The sequence below is a fragment of the Somniosus microcephalus genome, chromosome 4 (genome assembly GCF_052327205.1).
Source record: "Somniosus microcephalus isolate GS21.2 chromosome 4, FLI_Smic_1.0, whole genome shotgun sequence".
Taxonomy (NCBI): domain Eukaryota; kingdom Metazoa; phylum Chordata; class Chondrichthyes; order Squaliformes; family Somniosidae; genus Somniosus; species Somniosus microcephalus.
The window spans coordinates 216,322,571-216,337,097 of NC_140990.1; the positions used below are offsets into that span (position 1 = coordinate 216,322,571).

The window sequence follows — 14,527 nt, forward strand, 5'->3', positions numbered from 1 at the left end:
AAAGGCATACAATGTTGCGAAGATTAGTGGTAGGCCAGAAGATTGGGAAATTTTTAGAAACTTGCAAAGGGTGACTAAAAAAAAATAGAGGGAGAAAATAGATTGCGAGTAAACTAGCAAGAAATATAAAAGCAGGACAGTAAGAGCTTCTACAAGTATATAAAAAGGAAGAGAGTAGCTAAAGTAAACGCTGGTCCCTTAGAGGATGAGACTGGGGAATTAATACAGTAATGGGAAACGAAGAAATGGCAGAGATTTTGAACAAATATTTTGTACCTGTCTTCATGGTAGAAGACACTAAAAGCATCCCAATAATAGTGGGAAATCAAGGGGCAAAAGGGAGGGAGGAACTTAAAACAATCACTATCATTAGGGAAAAGTACTAGGCAAACTATTGGGACTAAAGGCTGACAAGTCCCCTGGACCTGATGGCCTGCATCCTAGGGCCTTAAAACAAGTAGTTGCAGAGATAGTGGATACATTGGTTGTAATCTTCCAAAATTCCCTAGACTCTGGAAAGGTCCGAACGGATTGGAGAACCACAAATATAACGCCCATATTCAAGAAAGGAGAGAGACAGAAAGCAGGAAACTATAGGTCAGTTAGCCTAACATCTGTCATTGGGTAAATGCTGTAATCCATTATTAAGGAAGTAGTAGCAGGACATTTAGAAAATCATAATACAATCAAGCAGAGTCAACATGGTTTTATGAAAGGGAAATCATGTTTGACAAATTTATTAGAGTTTTTGAGGATGTAACGAGCAGGGTGGATAAAGGGGAACCAGTAGATGTAGTGTATTTGGATTTCCAAAAGGCATTCGGTAAGGTGCCGCATAAAAGGTTACTGCACAAGATAAGAGCTCATGGTGTTGGGGCTAATATATTAGCATGGATAGAGGATTGGCTAACTAACAGAAAACAGAGTCAGGATAAATGGGTCAGTTTCAGGTTGGCAAACTGTAACTAGTGGGGTGCCACGGGGATCAGTGCTGGGGCCTCAACTATTTACAATCTATAATAATGACTTGGATGAAGGGACCGAGTGTACTGTAGCCAAATTTGCTGACAATACAAAGATAGGTGGGAAAGCAAGTTGTGAGGAGGACACAAAGAGTCTGCAAAGGGATATAGATAGGTTAAGTGAGTGGGCAAACATTTGGCAGATGGAGTATAATGTGGGAAAATGTGAGGTTATCCACTTTTGTAGGAAGAATAGAAAAGCAAAATATTATTTAAATGGAGAGAGACTACAGAATGCTGCTGCACAGAGGGATCTGGGTGTCCTGATACATGAAACACAAAGTTAGCATGCAGGTACAGCAAGTAATTAGGAAGGCAAATGGAATGTTGGCCTTTATTGCAAAGGGAATGGAGTATAAAAGTCGGGAAGTCTTTCTTTAACTCTACAGGGCGTTGGTGAGACCACTACGTACAGTTTTGGTCTCCTGGGATGAAGGGGTTGTCTTATGAGGAAAGGTTGAGCAGGTTGGGCCTATACTCATTGGAGTTTAGAAGAATGAGAGGTGATGTTATTGAAACATATAAGATTCTGAGGGGGCTTGACAGGGTAGAGACTGAGAGGATGTTTCCCCTCTTGGGGGAATCTAGAACTAGGGGGCATAGTTTCAGAATAAGGGGTCGCCCATTTAAAACGGAGATGAGGAGGAATTTCCTCTCTGAGGGTCGTGAATCTTTGTAATTCTCTACCCCAGAAAGCTGTGGGGGCTGGGTCATTGAATATATTCAAGGCTGAGATAGACAGATTTTTCAACTACAGGGGAGTCAAGGGTTATGGGGAACAGGCAGAAAAATGGAGTTGAGGCCAAACTCAGATCAGCCATGATCTTGTTGAATGGCGGAGCAGGCTCGAGGGGCCCAATGGCTTACTCCAGCTCCTATTTCTTATGTTTTTATGACACTTAACTGTCAGTCTTGCTCAGTGGGTAGCACTCTTGCCTCTGCGCCAAAAGGTGTAGGGTTCAAGTCCCACTCCAGAAACTTGAGCATATCATCTAGGCTGGCCTGCCGTCTTTCAGATGAGATGTTAAGCTGAGGCCCTGTTTGCCCTCTCAGCTGGATGCAAAAGATCCCATGGCACTCTTCAAAGAAGAGCAGGGAAGCTCTCCCTGGTGTCCTGGCCTGCATTTATCCCTCAACCAACGCCTAAAAACAGATGATCTGTTCATTATCACAGTGGTATTTGTGGGATCTTGCTATGAACAAATTAACTGCCGAGTTTCCGACATTTCAACAGTGACTACACTTCAAAAGTATTTAATTGACTGTGAAGTGATTTGGGCTTTCACAAGGTCATGAAAGGCGCTATATAAATGAAAGTTCATTCATTCTAGCTGTTACTGTAGCTGAGCTGTTGGAAAAAAAAAGCAACCCTTACCCATGATGCGTTATTTCATTTTTCCCAGTGCTGCAATTAAAAATGAACTGTTTAAAAACCTTTTATCTGCATCCATCTCTATCTGCAACTGTAATTATGGTTCCTAGCTGAGTACCATTGCCAAGCACTTAGTGGCATTAAAATGTATTTGCACTGCGACAGCACAAAGACATGACAAATCTTCAAGATGTTTTATCGAATTTAACTCATCTTGACAGTGTGAGAGGGGTTATAGCTACCAGGCCAACGTGACCTCAGCCCAAGAGTGCCCTTTCCCTCTCTGCTCCTCACACGTTCCCTTGCCAACCCACATCTCAGTACCCTTATTCCCTCCTGGCCTAAGCTCACAGTCCTAGTTTCAAGTCTCACTCCAGGACTCCTTGGGAGGTCAAAAAAAAAATTCAAGTGTGAGACACATACAGAAAGAAAAGAACAAACGTGAGTGATAGAGGAATAGTGGGAGACACGTAGGTTATAGAGGACAGAGAGGAGACAATTACAGAATGAGGGAATGAGCAAGAGTCGATGGAGGCAGAGAATGTAATAAAAGAAAATGTATGAACCATACAAAGAGAAAGAGGAAAACAAAGAGGGGAGAGCAGCATGGAGACAGTTATGGAAGGGAGAAGAGGGAGAGAAAAATGTATTTTTCTCAACAATACGGCGGGAGATCAACTAGTAATGGGTCAAAACTGCTGAATTTAGCTCGTGTGAATGAGATTTAAACCTTTGTGAATGACTTTATCTCATGTTTGCTGCAATAATAAAAGAATCACACAGGATAAGACATTGGCCATCAATATGATGACTCGATGAGTCATGCTGGGATTTTTCACTGCTTGGGTATAAACTAGAGGATTTGAATTCTTGCTATGCCCACAGCAGATCTTTGCTTTCCTTTCTGAATAAAACTGTCAGTTTTGTGGGATGACTGACGCACATAGTTGTTAAGGTAGGTGGATTGCAGTGTGTTGATGATTTCCTGTCACATTTCCATCAGCTGTTGATACTGTACCTTATGTTAAACTCAAGGGCGTTTTAACCAACCTTAAGCCTGTTATTGAGGTCAATTGACAGGAAAATGGGGGACAGACCACAGACTGTTCTTCAATGACAATTTTTTAACTGGAGCCTCCTGGAGGTTGTATTAGAGTATACCTCACCACTGCTTAATAGTTAGAACTTTAAACATGTTGTTTATGTGCATAGAGAATTAGACTGCTTTGGCAAGAGTTTTTATCGTGACAATTCAAATTTACGGTTCCATAGAAACTGCGAGGCAGCGCGAGACCAAAGATTTACTTATTTCATTTGGTCAATTCATAGAACAAATTATGAAAATTTCTACTGTTACTAAATTAAATTATTTCTATCAATTTAATGACGTGGCATACAAAGGAAAACAAAATGTTTTGTTGTGTAACAGAACTATACAACATAAGCCAAAGGGGGATAGCTTGTTGAAATCATTTGAGTTTCAAAAAGGGGAATAAATGGCAAGACATACTCTTCGGGAAACAACAAAAACGTAAATATTCCAAGTAGACAAAATGAGAATTTCATATTCAACTCCAGTTGTACAGTTGAACACTGCTCTAGTGCATTTCATTGTTCACATCTTACAGGCCATGTATTATTAAAAAGGAATATGAGCCACTAAATCTTCAAAGTTCCAGTATTATGATTTTCCTGTTCTTTATCATCTGGACAACCTGCGGTGCTGTGGCTCTCATACTTGGTTACATTCTTTATCTTTTCAAGGTAACATTTTTTTATTGATTAGTTATGTCATTAATCATTCTTAGATGATCTAATGTTCGTGAGGTAGTTTGTGATAAAATTGGTGTCCAAGTTAATCACCATTCACTTTATAATGAAATCTGATCTGTTGTCATACCTCAGCATTTACTCAATGAAAATATATACTTCTGAACCACTTATGAAAAATCAAAATTAATTAGTTTCTTGACCAAACATTTCAGATTGCATTACTGTAGAGGTGCATCACTTTTATTCTTGTATCACATTATTCTTGTTTATGTAGTCGTAAAGCATTATTAAGAAAGATAAGTGACTTTTTCCCCATATTTCATTGTTTAGCATTTTGCCCCCTTTTTGAGGGTCTCTCTATAATGTATGATTCCTCAACACAGGTTGGGCTGATCTATTTCCAGGCATCTCCCAATCTTGATTTGCTGTGAGTTGCCTCATCAATGGAAAGGCCATCCAAAAAATTGAGATCAGAGTAAATGGGAAATTATGGCGCTGCATCTGCACGTGACATACTAACGCACAAAACTGCCTATAGCACGGGCTGCAATTGCATGTGTTCAAATGTGTTCGAAGGTAGAAAGAGTAGCACTTTTCAATTTCTTTCCACCCATAAAACTGTCGGGTAGAATTTGTCATGGCCTCCGCCTAGTTTTGTGGTTCTGGAAGTGCAAACTGGGATGAAGATCCATTGCACCAGATCTTTGCCCACTTTAGCGCTTGCCTCATTTTCCACCATAATTTCTGGAAAGTGTAACCATTTCAAATATTGATTGGGGGTGGTTATGGCCCGCACACCATTTTGTGCCATTCTAGTGTGCAGAATGTCAGATACAAATTACGTCCATGTGAAATGGAAGGTTCCAGGATTGTTGGGTGGCTTTAAGGTCGTGGAAGGGCCACAGCAGTGGTACTTCACCCATTAATGAACCGTTTTCTTTATTTGTCTTTGTTTTTTTCCCTGCTGTCACATAAAGGCTCACAAGAGCCTAAGTCAATTATAAATGATATTTACACCCAGCACTTATGGACTTCACAGTGGGAATCACCCTAGCTGAGATGTTTGGAAGAAGAAGAGGAGCAACAAAGGGTGCCAGGCAGGTGAGGCTGCACGAGAGTTGCTCTGTCTCCACCTGCCATTACTCGTGCACCTGTATCTGCAGACAGGTGAGCACACCTTGCTTTAGGATGCAGTTTGTGCCACCTGATGAGAGCAGCTTGTAAACTATGGGTGTGATCACGGGTGCATGTACTCAGCAATTACATTCTATCTGAAACTCTGCATGAAGGAACATATTTAAATGCTGCAAGTGCAATGGGCTGCCTCCTGGGTATTAATGGTAAGCAATGGAAGAACTTCAACACAGTGTGAGGGGAGGTCGCTTTTACAGGCAGATATGCTTCATACTGTGCATTCTTTGAAGGTATGCATGACTCCGCTTCACATGCCTGACCTGATGAGGTCACTGAACATCTTTCTGCACTGCTGCGCCATGTGGGGGGTGTTTGAGAGTGCACTAACTGCCCCAGCCACCACCTCCCTGTCCCTGTCAGCACACTTCACATTGGGTGTCACGTTTTGTTTGATAACGGTCCTGTGAAGCACCCTGGGATGTTTTACTTCATTAAAGGTGCTATATAAATACAGGTGGTTGTTATTGTTCTCACCCTTTTGGACATGAGTATCATGTTAGCCTGTTTACGATCTCCTGGTACCTTTGTAGTGTCCTTCTGCATCTCCTTTCTCACCCTTTTTGAAAATGGCACTATGTTAATCTGTTTCCAATCTACTGGCCCCATGCCAGTATTTATCGACTCACTCGAGATCACTGCTGGTGCCTCACAACTCTCTATTGTCTCTCAATATAGGATAAATACCATCCATCCCTTGGGATTTATTTGTTTTCAGCCCTTTTAGCATGTCTTGGACTTCTATATAATTCCCATGTGTCATTAATTCAGGTTATGTTATCACTATTTAGGGGGAGGGCATGTTGCTCATGTTCTCCCTTGTGAATACTTGGAGGATGTAAGCATTTAGAATGTTATCTAATGCTCATCCTCTTTCAGCTCTGTTTGCATTTTTAAAAAATTCTTTATTTTCTGATTGTCCTTTTACTGTTACGTTTCACATCTACAGCAATACCATTCTAATGTCCTTTTCCCTCTGAACATCTTTTTGATAGGAATCTAAATTCCACCGAGTCCCTTCACCTTTCTCCTCACGATTTGTGGAGGTTGTTCTTCCTCCTCATTTAATTCTGATTTCTTCTTCATCCGTTTAGGGTCATGCTCGTTTAGTCTATTTATTCTGCATGCTCAGGATTATGTCTTGAAAGGTGTTTTCACTTTTCTACTGAACTGCTGTTGAGCAAAAACAACTTGCTTAAGTTGTTTCTTTATTTCTTTGAAGTTAGCCTTTTAAAAATGATCTGCCTGGCTCTTGGTCAGTTGATCATTCTGTGGTTGTTATCCCATAATGTGCCATGACTTTAATTTCCTGTGTGTTGTTTGGGTCGCTTGTCATTATCAATTCAAGATGTGCACTGCATTCCCTCTGACTGGGTCACAAAACAGTCATACATTATCTTTACTAACTTAGACTCTGAACTATTTAGAATCATAGAATCCAATAATGATACGGCACAGAGGGAGGCCATTTAGTCCACCGTGCCTGTGCCAGCTCCTTGAAAGAGCTGGCAAATTAGTCCCACTGCCCTGCTCTTTCCCGTAGCCCTGCAATTTGAGTGTTCCTCATTTATATTTGGTTAATTGAAGTCACCCATAACATGAGTTTGACATTAAGTTTGAGAAAGAAAAAGATCGCAGACAAACCAAGGTTTTAAAAATTATATGAGGCTGGCTTCGAGGGAATGAGACATAAGCTGAACACGTGAATCTGGGCTGAGCTGTTAACGGTAAACCTACAGAAAAGCAGTGGGAGGTATTTCAAAAAAGTATTTAGTGCAATACATGACCAGTGCATACCCCTAAAGAGCAAAAGTTCCACTTGTACAGTCAAGCAACCATGGTCAAAATATGAGGTAAGACGCAGTATAAGACTAAAGGAAGTGGCTTACACAAATGCTAAGAAAAGTGGTAGTCCAAGGGACTGGGAGAAATATAGAAACTGTTAGATCCGTGTGTTAATGGAGACACGGAATGCAGGAGTTGATTTAACAAGTGTTTACTGAACAAAGTCTGGAGGTGAACTAACTACACAAGACGCTACACAGGCTTATATACCCGAGTGGTCACTACTGGTACTACAGTATACAGGGGCTTCAAAAACATCGTTCCTCTTAAAGGTACATACACTACAATTCCTCCCCTTTTAGATAAATAGTACATAACATTTTAAGTAATCATTAAATAACATTTTTACAAGAACAATAATATACACATTTGCTGAAGTTAATCAATTACAAATTCAGTCTCTCTGGAGGCTTCCTGACTCGGTCCGGATAACGCCTCGGTGGTGTAGTAGGTTCTTTTGGCAAGGTCGATTCGGCTTCAATGCCAGTGTCGGGTTCATCTGGTTCCAGTATCACCGGATCGGAGGTAGATACTATGGGTATCTCTGCTTCATCACTAGGCGTATAGACTTGTGGTGTAGGTTGTCCTTTTTCGGATGACTCTATGATCTGGTCAGCATGGCGCCTTATTATGCTTTCTCCAATGTCCACGGTATACATCAGCGGTCCTAGTCGTGTGCAAATAGTTCCAGGCTGCCATTTCTCGGTACGGTAGTCCCGGGCCAAAACTGGTTGACCTATCTGGAAGGTTCTAGTTGGCCTTTCATTCATGCTTTGAAATTGCTGGTTCTCTACGTCCCTTCTGACGTTTGGCTTGACCAAATCCAGCCGGCATCTTAGGCTTCTATTGAAAAACATCATGGCGGGGGTTTGGTTTGTAACCACATGTGTTGCATTCCTGTACGCAAACAAGAAGTTATCTACCTTATGTTGTAGATTTATGTCTTCATTACCCATGGCCTTTATGGCCTTCTTGAAGGTCTGGACAAACCTTTCAGCCAATCCATTGGTGGCGGGACGGTATGGGGCGGACGTGTAGTGCTTAACCCCATTGTTTTTTTAAGAACTTCCTGAATTCTTCGGACACAAATTGCAGTCCATTATCAGAACAGATTTGTTCAGGCAGCCCATTCCTGGCGAATATGGTCCTTAATACTGTGATGGTTTTTTCCATGGTGGTGGAGGACATCTTTATTACCTCCGGCCACTTGGAGTGTGCATCCACCGCGATTAAGAACATTGAGTCCATAAATGGACCAGCAAAGTCGATGTGTACCCTTTGCCATGGAGATGAGGGCCACTCCCATGGATGTAGAGGGGCTTGTGGTGGGGCGTTTTGGACCTTCTGGCACCCTAGACAGCTCTTGGTCATTTCTTCGATGTCTCCATCGATACCTGGCCACCACACAAACGCTCTGGCTAAGTTCTTCATTTTCACTCTACCCAGATGCCCCTCGTGAAGCTCCTTTAGCACTCTATCCTTGAGTTTGGGTGGAATCACCACTCTGGATCCACACATCAAGGTTCCCCGGCACACTGACAGCTGTTCTCTTCTTTGCGAGAATGCTGGCAACAGTTGTTCGCCATGTGCTGGCCATCCCTTCACCATTAAATCGTAGACTCGTGAGAGAGTCGGGTCATTTCACGTTTCCTTTTCAATGGTAGAATTTGTCACCGGTAGACATTCCACTATGGTCGAGTGGAACATCTCCACTGGGTCCACTGTAGGCGCCTCTTCCACCATTGGCAACGGTAGGCGCGATAACCCGTCAGCATTCCCATGCTGTTTTGTTCCTTTGTATTCTATGTCATATTGGTGTGCCCCGAGGAAAAGGGACCACCTCTGTAGCCTTTGCGCTGTCATAATGGGAACGCCCTTTTTAGGGTTGAATATGGAGACGAGGGGTTGATGGTCAGTCAACAAGGTAAATTTTTGTCCGTGTAGGTAATGGTTGAATTTCTTCACCCCCCACACCAGGCTGAGTGCCTCCGTCGATCTGGGCATAGTTACGCTCAGCTGAGTTGAATGAGCGTGACGCAAAAGCTATCGGCCGCTCCGAGCCATCAGGGAATCTATGCGATAATACCGCTCCCACGCCGTAAGGGGATGCATCGCACGCCAGTCTGATTGGCAGTGATGGGTTGTAATGAGCCAACACTTCCCTGGACGTGATCAAGCCTTTGCATTTATGGAAGGCACGTTTACAGTCTTCGCTCCATTTCCAAACTACTCCCGTTTGCAGCAGTGCGTTAAGAGGGTGCAGAACCGTCGACAAGTTTGGTAAAAATTTATGATAGTAATTTACTAACCCCAGGAACGACCTTAATTGTGAGACATTTTCAGGCGCTGGGGCCTTTACGACCGCTTCAATTTTTTCAGGTGACTTATGCAACCCTTCTTCGTTAATGACATGGCCACAATATATTTGTTTCTGGAAAAATTCGCACTTGGGGCGATTTGCTCGTAGGCCCCGTTCTCTCAGCCTCGTGAGCACCTGCTCCAAGTTGGCAAGGTGCTCGTTGTCGTTTTCTCCTGTTACAAGGATGTCGTCTAGGTAGTATTGAGTCCCCAGAATCCCTTGCAGGACTTGCTCCATAGCTCTTTGCCAGATAGCCGGAGCTGATGCCACTCCGAAAACCAGTCGATTGTACTGGTACAGGCCTTTGTGTGTGTTTATCGTGAGATACTTTTTAGAGGCCTCCTCAACCTCCATCTGTAGATATGCCTGTGCTAAGTCAATTTTGGTGAAACGTTTCCCTCCGGATAGTGAGGCGAAAATATCTTCTATCCTCGGAAGAGGATTCTGTACCGTGTGAAGAACCGGGTTTACAGTCACCTTGAAGTCCCCACAGATGCGAACTTTTCTCTGTTCTTCAGATTTATCATTATTCAACGTTTTCTTCATGACCGGGACGATGGGTGTTACCCACTCGCTCCAATCTACCTTGGATAACACGCCTGCTTTTTCCAAATTCTCCAGCTCTGCCTCGACGGCTGGACGAATTGCGTATGGCACCGGCCTTGCCTTAAAAAACTTGGGAATTGCCGCATCTTCCACTTTTATTGAGGCGGTGGCGCCTTTCAGGGTTCCTAGTTCCTGTTGAAACACTTCTTTGGCGTTAGCCAAGATTTCTTTTAATCGTCCAGGTATGACGTCATCATCGGTTTTTTTCTTACTGGTCACCGTTGGTGCCTGAATGGAGTGCCAGTCTAAACGTATCTTTCTGATCCATTCATGTCCCAACAACGGTGGACCACCATCTTGCAGAACGTATAAATACAACTTCTGTATTTCCTTGCCGTTGTATACAACAGGCACCCTTATTTTTCCTCTGGGGTATACTTTCTGCCCCGTATATGTCTTCAAGATAATGGATGTGTCTTTCAAAGGTATATGCGGAAATAGCTGCTCGTAATCCCGTCGACTCATGACGGTCAGAGCTGATCCTGTATCTAGCTCCATTTTGACTGGGGACCCCGCTATTGTGAGGGTAACCCAAATGGTCTGGTAAACTTCTTTGGCAATTACATTATATAATTTGAGACAGCTTAGTCTCTTGTTTCCGGAGTCGCTATCGCTCTTCTGGCCTTCGGAGCTACTGTCCGTCATCATTTGTACCTTTCTGTACTTTTCCTTATTGACCTTTTTACTGTCAGCGGATTTCTTTCCAGATCTGCATACACGTGCAATGTGTCCCATCTTTCCGCATTGCCTGCATGCTTTGTCCTTGAACCAGCAGTCCTTCTGGTCATGGGTGGATCTGCCGCAGGGATAACATCTCTCGAAACCCCATGTCATTTCATGGGTGCCGAAGTCCTGTGGCTTTTGCTGTATCTCTGCAGCTCCTCTTGCTGCTGCTTTGTATGATACAGCCACACTGAAAGCCTTGTCCAGTGTCAAATCTTTCTCAGAAAGTAGTCTTTTCTGTGTTCCTTCGCTTAGGAGACCGCAAACGAATTTGTCTCATAGAGAATCTGCCAGTCCTGCCCCGAATTGGCAGTGCTTTTACAGCTTTTGTAATTCGGTGAGGTAATCAGCGTTACTTTCATTCTTGTGCTGATTCCTCCTGAAGAATTTGAATCGTTCCGCTATCAGCAGCGGTGTTGGGTTTAAGTGCTCCTGTAAGGCATCAACAATCTCCTTAAAATTCTTGTCCGTCGGTTTGGCTGGAGTGATCAAGTTTCGTAACAGCCCATATGTCCTTGCGCCCATCAGATTTAGAAGTACCGATGCCTTTTTATCATCCGCTACTTCATTCGCCTTGCAATATACCTCCACTCTTTCCACATATGTGGTCCAATCTTCTATATCACTATCGAAAGCAGTAATATTGCCAGTCTTCGGCATCTTGAAAATCTAAAATGGCACTTCCCGCACTTTTCCTCCGTCCCCGATGGATCAAAATGGCGCCTCCCGCGCTTTTCTTTCTTCCCCGCCGAGTTAAGATGGCGCCTCCCGCGCTTTGCTGCCGCTGCTGCCAACGCTGTTCTCTGCGGTTCCCGTTGCGACCTGCAGCTTTTTGCGGTATTCCTATATATTTTTTTATGTATCGCTTCAATAGTTTCTCCATTACTTGGAGAACCGTTCCCGTCGTGGAGCGGACCCTCTGGGACTATCCCCTCCCTCTGTTCGGTCCGAACGCCGACCTGCTTTGCAGCACCAGCCGCGCCCTGAGTGCTCCACCCTCTCTCTCTTTGCTTCTGCTTCCCGACTCGCTGCCCGGCCCCGTTGCAGAGCCACCTGATCGAGCTCTAGCCCGCCGCAGCCCAGGAAGGATCAGTGCACTACCTGCCACCAGCCCGTTTAGCTGGTGAAACCACCGTTTTTTTTTTGTTTTTTTTTTGTTTTTTTTTTCTGGCTTTGACCTTCGTCTGAGGAATCGATCTCCTTGAGGTGCTGCCGAATTGCAGGTAAGTTCATTTTTAACTCGTCGCCACTGTTAGACCCGTGTGTTAATGGAGACACGGAATGCAGGAGTTGATTTAACAAGTGTTTACTGAACAAAGTCTGGAGGTGAACTAACTACACAAGACGCTACACAGGCTTATATACCCAAGTGGTCACTACTGGCACTACAGTATACAGGGGCTTCAAAAACATAGTTCCTCTTAAAGGTACATACACTACAGAAACCAACAAAGGGACAAAGAAAATATTAAGAGCTACAACAAGGAGATGTGATAGAAACTTGCAAGGAATATAAAGGCTAGTCGTAAAAGTTTTTAGAAATATATTACGTAAGAGACTGGCTGAGTGAGATGTGGACCCGTTAAAGACAGATGCAGGTGTTACTGTAATAGACAACAAGGTAATGGCAGATTTCTTAAATGAGTACTTTGTATCTGTTTTCACAGCAGAGGAAGAGGATAAAATACCAATGATAGAAGGGAAACTAATAATAAATCAAGGCAAGGAACTTATTGGATTCAGTACAGGTAAAAAATATGATAATGGAGAAAATAATAGGAATTAAAATCCACCCCACGGTATTAAAAGTAGATGAAGAAATTGCAGAAGTGTTAGTCATGATCTTTCAAAGCTCTCTTGATTTGGAAATTGTCATTGGATTGGAAATTTGCAAATGCCCCTCCATTATTTAAAAAGGATAGGAGAGAGAAACCAGGTAACGACAGGCTTGTCAGTTTAATATTGGTTGTGGAGAAACTGCTAGAATCTGTCATTAAGGGTAGAGGGACTGGGCACTTGAACAAATTTGAGCTGATCAGAGGGAAGCCAGCATGGCTTTAAGGCTAAGTCATGTCTGACTAATCTAGTTGAATTTTTTTAGGAGATCGCTAATTAGGTTTGATAAGGGATTGTCTATGGATGTTATCTATGTTCCAGAAGGCATTCAGTAAGGTTCCACACAAGAGATTATTTGTAAAAATGAAAGCACATGGAATTGGAAGTAGCCTTTGACTTGGTTTGGATATTGGGAGATAGGATACAGGATGGGGATAAAGGGTACGTACTGTGATTGACGGCATGTGACAAGTGGTCTGTTGTCGGGCCTCAATTTTTCAGCATATTTATTAATATCTTGGATGAAGGAATAGAGAGTTGTATAAATTTGCAGATGACACTAAGTTAGGAGGGACAGTACATAGTGCAGATGGGAGCAGGTGTGAGGTTTTCCACTTTGGACGCAAGAAAGATAGAACAGAGTATTTTCTAAATGGTGAGAAACTAAGAATTGTTGAGGAGCAAAAAGATTTGGATGTCCAAGTACGCAAATAATTAAAAGCTAGCAGACACAAGGCATCAAGGGGTATGGGGAGAGAGCGGGAATATGGTATTGAGATAGAGGCTCAGCCATGATCATATTGAATGACGGAGCAGGCTCGAAGGGTCGAATGGCCTACTCCTGCTTCTATTTTTCTATGTTTTCTATGACTGGTATAGAAAACATTCAAAAAGGCTAACAGAATGCTGGTCTTTATCTCAGGGTTGGAATACAATGGGGAGGAAGTTATGTTTTCGTGGGAGTTTTGGACTGCACTTGTAAATGAATTGGAGGAGAGTTTTTTTCCAAGGTAGGTGCAGAAGGAAATGGGGTTGAAAGATGAGGGATACAAGGAAGTGATCAAAGCTGGCCTTGTTGGTGAAGATCACACGAGTTGAGAGGCCATGGGAGGTGGCAAGGTAGTGATGTGGCTATGAATATCGGTAGGAGATTATATGGATGGAGGCATTAGTGTATTCTTTTTTCACATTCAAGATTTCTAACCAGAGCAGTTAGTGTTGCAACTTTGAGTCCCAAAGGAATAAACTTAATTAACCTTCCATGTATTCCTGATATATAGCACTACATCACCTCCTTTCGTGTCTAAACATTCCATACTACTGTTAAATTTGTTACCACCTTTTGGGGTCTGATGTTATTACTACATCTTGGCCTAGAAATTCCCTACCTTACCGCCACGAGTTAGCACCGCAATCCTGGCAAAAAATGGCAGCTGCTACTTTAACATCCTTCTCTGGCATGGGACTCAGCGGCAGCCATTTTGGTGAGGGCCTTAATGCTGCCGATAGCAGCACTGGCGCCCTGGAGATGCAAATATGGAGAGCATGACATCACACCGACTTGATGCCACACTCTGCGAACTACGACCTTGGTGCTGAATTTAGCGCTGGGTCCTAAGCTCACTCTGAAAAGCGAGCATGCAGCAGACTGACAGACACTGTCAGCACTTCTTAAAGGGACACACATCTTTCAATTAATTTTCCATTTAAGCTTTTGAACTGGATTTTTTTTTATTGAAGTAGTGGCTTGGTGCACTACATGTTAAAAGTTTTCCAAGTGTGCTGCTGGATGCTTGCTCG

At 43.0% G+C, this 14,527-nt stretch overlaps 1 protein-coding gene across 2 annotated transcripts in view; it reads left to right on the plus strand.

Moving 5' to 3' along the window:
- pgap1 (post-GPI attachment to proteins inositol deacylase 1) overlaps window positions 1-14,527 on the plus strand; it is a 184,058-nt gene that overhangs the window by 144,569 nt on the left and 24,962 nt on the right. For both annotated transcript variants that reach the window (XM_085985823.1, XM_085985822.1), the window contains one exon: window positions 4,023-4,158. In XM_085985823.1, the coding sequence (XP_085841949.1) occupies window positions 4,023-4,158 (136 nt within the window). The remainder of the gene's footprint in view (window positions 1-4,022; window positions 4,159-14,527) is intronic.